This window comes from Mytilus edulis, unplaced genomic scaffold (assembly GCF_963676685.1).
Source record: "Mytilus edulis unplaced genomic scaffold, xbMytEdul2.2 SCAFFOLD_2535, whole genome shotgun sequence".
NCBI lineage: Eukaryota > Metazoa > Mollusca > Bivalvia > Mytilida > Mytilidae > Mytilus > Mytilus edulis.
In genome coordinates this window covers 1-9,821 of record NW_027267041.1, presented here as the reverse complement: position 1 = coordinate 9,821, position 9,821 = coordinate 1, and the positions used below count along the sequence as shown (strand labels likewise).

Below are 9,821 nucleotides of genomic sequence, written 5' to 3'. Positions count from 1 at the left end.
GAATCGCAGCAGAGGCCTCCCGATTGGCACACTACAACAAAAGATCTACCATCACATCCCGGGAGATCCAGACCGCTGTCCGTCTTCTCTTACCCGGAGAATTGGCCAAGCACGCTGTCAGTGAAGGTACCAAAGCCGTCACTAAATACACCAGCAGCAAGTAAACAGTCTGAAGTTTATAACTTCACAAACGGCCCTTTTCAGGGCCACCAACATTTTTCAAAAAGAATTTACATTTGTTGTACATCATGTCAAACTTCTAAACAAAGCTATAAATCCCAACCCCCAGCTATAACTACTTTCAAACTATTTCAATAGTATATGGTTACTTTTCTCTTCTTTCTATCTGTATAACAAATATACGTGTATTTCACTCATTCTGTAGTATTTAATTTGCCAAAACTACAAAGCGTAAATACATAAATCATGAAGAACAAAACAGTGCTTTCATTCCAATTAATAGAGTTGATAAATTTACGATTTCTTTTGCTTTTCGAGAGAAAAAAAATATTGCGAGAATTATTTTACACGGAAACAAGAACATTACCTAATATTAAACCACGCAAAAACTCTATAATTGAATATAACAGAATCTACAGATTTTGTGTGTAAAAGTCCGTGCATTTTGTTTTGAATTTTCTCTCTTCGTGTAGGCAAATGCACGGATTTGATCTTTGAACGTATTCATAAACCTTCAGAAATATAAATTCTCAAATAAATACAAGAGTAAGAGTAAGGAGTTAATTAAAAAGAAAGCCAGATATTTAAAAAAAAAAGGGGGGAGGGGGATAACGAGAGAGAGAGAAAATAGTTGCGGATCAGGATCAGGGAAAACAAGAAAACGGTTGAAAAATTCATGAACATTAGAGAAAAGAATAGAAGTGGGAGCAAGCTTTGATTTCAAGATTTTGTTTAAAACGATGTACAACAAATCTAAGATTCTTTTTGAAAAATGTTGGTGGCCCTGAAAAGGGCCGTTGTTTATATTAGCTGGGTGGCTGTTTAACCTCCGAATCCGTACAAGGTACGTCCTTGACGTTTCAAAGCGTAGACAACATCCATGGCAGTGACAGTCTTCCTCTTGGCGTGCTCTGTGTATGTGACAGCATCACGGATGACATTTTCCAAGAAAACTTTAAGGACACCACGGGTTTCCTCATAGATGAGTCCAGATATACGTTTTACTCCACCTCTTCTTGCTAAACGACGGATGGCTGGCTTGGTGATACCTTGGATGTTATCACGCAACACCTTCCTGTGACGCTTGGCGCCTCCTTTTCCTAGACCTTTACCTCCTTTTCCTCTGCCTGACATGTTTAACTATTTGTGGTGATTAGTTAAATAATACTTTCCGTCTAACAGCGACTCTTTATATATCACCAACGCGGCCGTAAAAGAAGTATCACACATTTTCAGTTAACTGTTGTCTGATTGGCTTACGTTGTTTTATTCCGGGAGGTAACTCTGTACTGCCTTAAACTGTGTACACTTTCAATCCACTTTTTCATTCTAGGTCTGAAAAATATAATAATTCATATCAGACAGTAATTTTTTAAGAAAAAACTATTATTGAACAGAAAAAAACTTTCAATCGGAATAAAAATGACTGAAGGAGACAAAAAAAGCTCCAAAATGTTGAAAAGTTTTCATTTTAAGATAGAAAAGTATGATAAATAAATGATAAATGAAAATCACTTTAGACAGTCAAAATTATAAAGATAATTATTTGCTTTCTCTGAACAGACATTTTCATTCAATGTCAATACACATTTCAACTTAATGGAATGGAATTTAGTTGGGGAAAAAATAAACCTCACAGACATATCTAGGAATACTGGTTATCTATTTGTCTATTTGATGTACCCAGAAATTGGATACATCACAGGATTTTACATGCTTGCAGTTTTCTACCTGTCTTTCATAACTCAACATCATCTGTCAAAGCTGTGCTTGCCATCCATCAAAGATCTGCTGCAGGTACTTCAGATCATAAATGAGAGAATGTATGAATAAAACTGTTATTGTTATTACTATTAAAGATTTTTTTTTTTAGGTATTACAGTGAAGAAAAGAGATGCCCCTGTCTGCGGGTAAAACTTCTTATGTGTGCATCTTCCTTTCAATTTTATTTTTAAACACCATTCTATATTTATCCACAGTATGACGATGACAATTTCATCAGCCAATCCAATAAAAATGTTAATGCGCACACATATACTTACTATTCTGAAGACATCTTTTAGCCAGAAAAGTTTATAATAAGTCTGAAAACTACTTTTTATCATATAAAAAAGCTTATAAGTGCAAGATATATGCTTACATGGACTTCCTACAGTGAAATTTTGTGGGGACTACTTGGACCCGTACCGAAATTATATTAATTTAAATAGAAATTTCATGATTTTGTAAACTAGCAGCAAGACAAGACTCTAAAGTGGACAAAATATATTACTACATACATGATAAAAATTTTCTTTACAATTCTGACTGAAAAAAAGCTCTAAATTTTTGATAAAAGTACCCTGTAATATCAGCTTTTCTAAAAGAAATATTCAAATTAATGAATTATACATGATATTTAAACTCTAACTTAAAAAAAAAGGTTATATTTTGGCCAGTTGGTGGTTCTCTTTCTTTGGTCTAGACTACTGGTGTAAATAATACATCAAAAGAAGACAAGACAAAACAAGCGAAGAAAATAAAAGAAAAGAACAGAAGTACAGATAGAAACATTCATATGTTGATCTTTTTTTTTATATAATGTACTATTTAATATTCTACACACAAGGACGTACATGTACCATGATAAACAAACACCCCCCCCCCCTTTTTTTTTGTGATGAGACTTGTGTGTATATATATATCATAAAATTTATTTTTTGTCTATGTATTGCTTTGCATATAGATGGATTCAACAAGAAGAAATAAAAGAGAGAGAGAGATGGGGGAAAAGAGGGGTTCAGCTATGTTTCTAATTTTCATGTACAACAATTTATAGATTCTTTTTGAAAAATATTGGTGGCCCTGAAAAGGGCCGTTATGTTTTGGTGAAAAAATCACACTTCTTAAGCACGTTCTCCACGGATTCTTCGTGCCAATTGGATATCCTTTGGCATGATGGTTACTCTCTTGGCGTGGATTGCGCACAAGTTGGTATCCTCGAAGAGACCGACCAAGTAGGCTTCGCTGGCTTCCTGTAGGGCCATGACGGCTGAACTCTGGAATCGGAGATCAGTTTTGAAGTCCTGGGCGATTTCACGGACTAATCTCTGGAAGGGGAGTTTCCTGATGAGGAGCTCTGTGCTCTTCTGGTATCTCCTGATTTCTCGGAGAGCGACTGTTCCTGGCCTGTATCTATGTGGTTTCTTGACTCCACCGGTTGCAGGTGCGCTCTTACGGGCGGCCTTGGTGGCAAGTTGTTTTCTTGGAGCTTTACCTCCGGTGGATTTACGTGCAGTTTGCTTTGTTCGTGCCATGACTATTAGCTCTGTGGACGATTTGCTACAGAAAGAATACTTGAAAATTTCGGTGAATGTGTTTTTGTGCTTGCCGGGAGGATTGAAATCACGGTGACGATTGGATCACCACTTACATAAAGCTGGCGTTGATTGGTCCGCATATCTTAAATCTGATTGGACTGATTTGTAAGGGACTTTGACAGTTTTCAATCCATTTTTTACTGAAAAACTGCTCAACCCAAGCTGACAGTAAAAATGCCCCCTTTTTTCATTCATAATTACAGTTTCTGATCATCCCTCATAGCTCAACAATAGTAAATTAGTGTCACGGTTTCAATATGATAAATCTGAAGAAGAAAAAAAATAATAATGAAAAAAGGTCAAAATACATGCAGAAACATTAAGGAAAGGAAAGAAAAATAAAACAGGAAAAAATAAAAATAAAATGCAGTTATAACACAAACAAAGCGAAATAGAAAATAAAAAAACAGAAACAAATGGAATTACACATTCCCGACATGACATTGTACGGATCGGCTGAGTTTCTTTATTGTTGTATTATGTCATATTTATGTATATTTAATATAAAAAAAAGAAGATGTGGTATGATTTTCATTTGGGCTGGGCACATTTGTCTCATTGTCTGATTGTCGGTGTGCTTACATCGATTCCACATCTTTAATACACAAACAATAACTAAATAAAGACAGAAAGACAGAGAGAGAGAGAGAGAGAGAGAGAGAGAGAGAGAGAGAGAGAGAGAGAGATGAGAGAGAGAGAGAGATGAGAGAGAGAGAGAGAGAGAGAGAGAGAGAGAGAGAGAGAGAGATGCTGAAAAAAAAAATGGAAAAAGGAAAAGAATGGAAAGTACATATCATATATAAAAGTGTTGACGAAAGAGATAATGTTAACAAAAACTATAAATAATTATAATAATAAAAAAAACCACACACCTTCTCAGATGAATCTAAGCATGCTCGCATCAATAACCAAGAGAGAGAAAGAAGAGAGCAGACTAGTATTAAATATAAATACTATCAGTGTTGTTTTTTTTCCCCGACAAACTTTATATGATTTAACTGAGCTACTTGTGGGTTCAAAGAGTCAGAAAGTTCGACAATAAATGTTCTGATGAAGAAGACTGAAAAAGTTACTAGACTTAGTGTTATGCTATAAGAACTGTACTTAAATGGGATGCGTTAGAGAGAGAAGAAAAGAAGAATCACGGAAGAAGGGACATTTATATTTTAGACATTTTTTATTTGTTATGTAGTAGAATATATTTTTTTCAATTATGTATGGGGAATAAAGTATTACTAAGATGTACAACAATTTTAGACTCTTTTTGAAAAATATTGGTGGCCCTGAAAAGGGCCGTTGTTAAGTGAGTAATCTGATATATCCACTTTTTACTTGGCAGCTTTCTGGGTCTTCTTTGGCAGAAGTACAGCCTGGATGTTTGGTAAAACACCTCCCTGGGCAATGGTGACACCAGACAAGAGTTTGTTCAACTCTTCGTCGTTTCTGATGGCCAACTGGAGATGACGGGGAATGATTCTGCTCTTCTTGTTGTCACGAGCGGCGTTTCCTGCCAACTCCAATACTTCAGCTGCTAAGTATTCTAAGACAGCTGCGAGGTACACTGGTGCACCGGCACCAACTCTCTCGGCATAGTTTCCTTTCCTCAAAAGTCTGTGGATACGACCGACTGGGAACTGAAGTCCGGCACGGGATGACCTAGACTTTGCCTTTGCTTTTGCTTTTCCTCCTTTTCCTCGTCCTGACATTTTGTACTATTTGGTTGATCGACACTGAGTAAAGTGATACAATTTTTCTTCAAAATTTAGCTTATATACCCACTAAACGGATTGAACGATGTTTTTATTATACACCAATCAGAACGAAGCTCTCTGCGGGCAGTTAGGCTACCGAACATTCAACATGTTATGGGTGCTCTCTCCGAGGTTCGCGTTCAATAAAATCTTTCAATCCGTTTTGCCCAGTATATAAACAAATTGAAAATAATTTTTCACCATTACTTATTTGATTATCAAACCAGTAACATGCCACCCAAAGTAGGAACTAAAGGAGCCAAGAAGGCCGTCACCAAGGCAAAGACTGCCAGACCCGGCGGTGACAAGAAAAGGAGGAGGAAGAGACGTGAATCCTATGCTATCTACATCTACAAAGTCTTGAGACAAGTTCACCCCGACACCGGAGTGTCCTCAAAGGCAATGTCCATCATGAACAGCTTCGTCAACGATATCTTCGAGAGAATCGCAGCAGAGGCCTCCCGATTGGCACACTACAACAAAAGATCTACCATCACATCCCGGGAGATCCAGACCGCTGTCCGTCTTCTCTTACCCGGAGAATTGGCCAAGCACGCTGTCAGTGAAGGTACCAAAGCCGTCACTAAATACACCAGCAGCAAGTAAACAGTCTGAAGTTTATAACTTCACAAACGGCCCTTTTCAGGGCCACCAACATTTTTCAAAAAGAATTTACATTTGTTGTACATCATGGTCAAACTTCTAAACAAAGCTATAAATCCCAACCCCCAGCTATAACTACTTTCAAACTATTTCAATAGTATATGGTTACTTTTCTCTTCTTTCTATCTGTATAACAAATATACGTGTATTTCACTCATTCTGTAGTATTTAATTTGCCAAAACTACAAAGCGTAAATACATAAATCATGAAGAACAAAACAGTGCTTTCATTCCAATTAATAGAGTTGATAAATTTACGATTTCTTTTGCTTTTCGAGAGAAAAAAAATATTGCGAGAATTATTTTACACGGAAACAAGAACATTACCTAATATTAAACCACGCAAAAACTCTATAATTGAATATAACAGAATCTACAGATTTTGTGTGTAAAAGTCCGTGCATTTTGTTTTGAAATTTTCTCTCTTCGTGTAGGCAAATGCACGGATTTGATCTTTGAACGTATTCATAAACCTTCAGAAATATAAATTCTCAAATAAATACAAGAGTAAGAGTAAGGAGTTAATTAAAAAGAAAGCCAGATATTTAAAAAAAAAAGGGGGGAGGGGGATAACGAGAGAGAGAGAAAATAGTTGCGGATCAGGATCAGGGAAAACAAGAAAACGGTTGAAAAATTCATGAACATTAGAGAAAAGAATAGAAGTGGGAGCAAGCTTTGATTTCAAGATTTTGTTTAAAACGATGTACAACAAATCTAAGATTCTTTTTGAAAAATGTTGGTGGCCCTGAAAAGGGCCGTTGTTTATATTAGCTGGGTGGCTGTTTAACCTCCGAATCCGTACAAGGTACGTCCTTGACGTTTCAAAGCGTAGACAACATCCATGGCAGTGACAGTCTTCCTCTTGGCGTGCTCTGTGTATGTGACAGCATCACGGATGACATTTTCCAAGAAAACTTTAAGGACACCACGGGTTTCCTCATAGATGAGTCCAGATATACGTTTTACTCCACCTCTTCTGCTAAACGACGGATGGCTGGCTTGGTGATACCTTGGATGTTATCACGCAACACCTTCCTGTGACGCTTGGCGCCTCCTTTTCCTAGACCTTTACCTCCTTTTCCTCTGCCTGACATGTTTAACTATTTGTGGTGATTAGTTAAATAATACTTTCCGTCTAACAGCGACTCTTTATATATCACCAACGCGGCCGTAAAAGAAGTATCACACATTTTCAGTTAACTGTTGTCTGATTGGCTTACGTTGTTTTATTCCGGGAGGTAACTCTGTACTGCCTTAAACTGTGTACACTTTCAATCCACTTTTTCATTCTAGGTCTGAAAAATATAATAATTCATATCAGACAGTAATTTTTTAAGAAAAAACTATTATTGAACAGAAAAAAACTTTCAATCGGAATAAAAATGACTGAAGGAGACAAAAAAAGCTCCAAAATGTTGAAAAGTTTTCATTTTAAGATAGAAAAGTATGATAAATAAATGATAAATGAAAATCACTTTAGACAGTCAAAATTATAAAGATAATTATTTGCTTTCTCTGAACAGACATTTTCATTCAATGTCAATACACATTTCAACTTAATGGAATGGAATTTAGTTGGGGAAAAAAATAAACCTCACAGACATATCTAGGAATACTGGTTATCTATTTGTCTATTTGATGTACCCAGAAATTGGATACATCACAGGATTTTACATGCTTGCAGTTTTCTACCTGTCTTTCATAACTCAACATCATCTGTCAAAGCTGTGCTTGCCATCCATCAAAGATCTGCTGCAGGTACTTCAGATCATAAATGAGAGAATGTAATGAATAAAACTGTTATTGTTATTACTATTAAAGATTTTTTTTTTTAGGTATTACAGTGAAGAAAAGAGATGCCCCTGTCTGCGGGTAAAACTTCTTATGTGTGCATCTTCCTTTCAATTTTATTTTTAAACACCATTCTATATTTATCCACAGTATGACGATGACAATTTCATCAGCCAATCCAATAAAAATGTTAATGCGCACACATATACTTACTATTCTGAAGACATCTTTTAGCCAGAAAAGTTTATAATAAGTCTGAAAACTACTTTTTATCATATAAAAAAGCTTATAAGTGCAAGATATATGCTTACATGGACTTCCTACAGTGAAATTTTGTGGGGACTACTTGGACCCGTACCGAAATTATATTAATTTAAATAGAAATTTCATGATTTTGTAAACTAGCAGCAAGACAAGACTCTAAAGTGGACAAAATATATTACTACATACATGATAAAAATTTTCTTTACAATTCTGACTGAAAAAAAGCTCTAAATTTTTGATAAAAGTACCCTGTAATATCAGCTTTTCTAAAAGAAATATTCAAATTAATGAATTATACATGATATTTAAACTCTAACTTAAAAAAAAAGGTTATATTTTGGCCAGTTGGTGGTTCTCTTTCTTTGGTCTAGACTACTGGTGTAAATAATACATCAAAAGAAGACAAGACAAAACAAGCGAAGAAATAAAAGAAAAGAACAGAAGTACAGATAGAAACATTCATATGTTGATCTTTTTTTTTATATAATGTACTATTTAATATTCTACACACAAGGACGTACATGTACCATGATAAACAAACACCCCCCCCCCCCCTTTTTTTTTGTGATGAGACTTGTGTGTATATATATATCATAAAATTTATTTTTTGTCTATGTATTGCTTTGCATATAGATGGATTCAACAAGAAGAAATAAAAGAGAGAGAGAGATGGGAAAAGAGGGGTTCAGCTATGTTTCTAATTTTCATGTACAACAATTTATAGATTCTTTTTGAAAAATATTGGTGGCCCTGAAAAGGGCCGTTATGTTTTGGTGAAAAAATCACACTTCTTAAGCACGTTCTCCACGGATTCTTCGTGCCAATTGGATATCCTTTGGCATGATGGTTACTCTCTTGGCGTGGATTGCGCACAAGTTGGTATCCTCGAAGAGACCGACCAAGTAGGCTTCGCTGGCTTCCTGTAGGGCCATGACGGCTGAACTCTGGAATCGGAGATCAGTTTTGAAGTCCTGGGCGATTTCACGGACTAATCTCTGGAAGGGGAGTTTCCTGATGAGGAGCTCTGTGCTCTTCTGGTATCTCCTGATTTCTCGGAGAGCGACTGTTCCTGGCCTGTATCTATGTGGTTTCTTGACTCCACCGGTTGCAGGTGCGCTCTTACGGGCGGCCTTGGTGGCAAGTTGTTTTCTTGGAGCTTTACCTCCGGTGGATTTACGTGCAGTTTGCTTTGTTCGTGCCATGACTATTAGCTCTGTGGACGATTTGCTACAGAAAGAATACTTGAAAATTTCGGTGAATGTGTTTTTGTGCTTGCCGGGAGGATTGAAATCACGGTGACGATTGGATCACCACTTACATAAAGCTGGCGTTGATTGGTCCGCATATCTTAAATCTGATTGGACTGATTTGTAAGGGACTTTGACAGTTTTCAATCCATTTTTTACTGAAAAACTGCTCAACCCAAGCTGACAGTAAAAATGCCCCCTTTTTTCATTCATAATTACAGTTTCTGATCATCCCTCATAGCTCAACAATAGTAAATTAGTGTCACGGTTTCAATATGATAAATCTGAAGAAGAAAAAAAATAATAATGAAAAAAGGTCAAAATACATGCAGAAACATTAAGGAAAGGAAAGAAAAATAAAACAGGAAAAAATAAAAATAAAATGCAGTTATAACACAAACAAAGCGAAATAGAAAATAAAAAACAGAAACAAATGGAATTACACATTCCCGACATGACATTGTACGGATCGGCTGAGTTTCTTTATTGTTGTATTATGTCATATTTATGTATATTTAATATAAAAAAAAGAAGATGTGGTATGATTTTCATTTGGGCTGGGCACA

At 36.1% G+C, this 9,821-nt stretch overlaps 3 protein-coding genes across 3 annotated transcripts; 1 reads left to right on the top strand and 2 right to left on the bottom strand.

Annotated features, from left to right (window-relative positions):
• Positions 1–3,015: 3,015 nt before the first annotated feature.
• Positions 3,016–4,027, bottom strand: LOC139504822 (histone H3). The gene has a single exon (XM_071294762.1). The coding sequence runs from the start codon at positions 3,474–3,476 to the stop codon at positions 3,066–3,068; it is 411 nt and encodes a 136-aa protein (XP_071150863.1). The 5' UTR covers positions 3,477–4,027; the 3' UTR covers positions 3,016–3,065.
• Positions 4,028–5,455: 1,428 nt separating this feature from the next.
• On the top strand, positions 5,456–5,945 carry LOC139504824 (histone H2B). Its single transcript, XM_071294765.1, has one exon. The coding sequence runs from the start codon at positions 5,522–5,524 to the stop codon at positions 5,894–5,896; it is 375 nt and encodes a 124-aa protein (XP_071150866.1). The 5' UTR covers positions 5,456–5,521; the 3' UTR covers positions 5,897–5,945.
• Positions 5,946–8,749: 2,804 nt separating this feature from the next.
• On the bottom strand, positions 8,750–9,676 carry LOC139504823 (histone H3). The gene has a single exon (XM_071294763.1). It carries the CDS (start codon positions 9,208–9,210, stop codon positions 8,800–8,802), a length of 411 nt encoding a protein of 136 aa, XP_071150864.1. The 5' UTR covers positions 9,211–9,676; the 3' UTR covers positions 8,750–8,799.
• Between the last annotated feature and the right edge of the window lie 145 nt (positions 9,677–9,821).

Coding starts and splice junctions, on each gene's coding strand:
- LOC139504822 (XM_071294762.1), bottom strand. CDS start 3,476: ATGGCACGAACAAAGCAAACTGCACGTAAATCCACCGGAGGTAAAGCT.
- LOC139504824 (XM_071294765.1), top strand. CDS start 5,522: ATGCCACCCAAAGTAGGAACTAAAGGAGCCAAGAAGGCCGTCACCAAG.
- LOC139504823 (XM_071294763.1), bottom strand. CDS start 9,210: ATGGCACGAACAAAGCAAACTGCACGTAAATCCACCGGAGGTAAAGCT.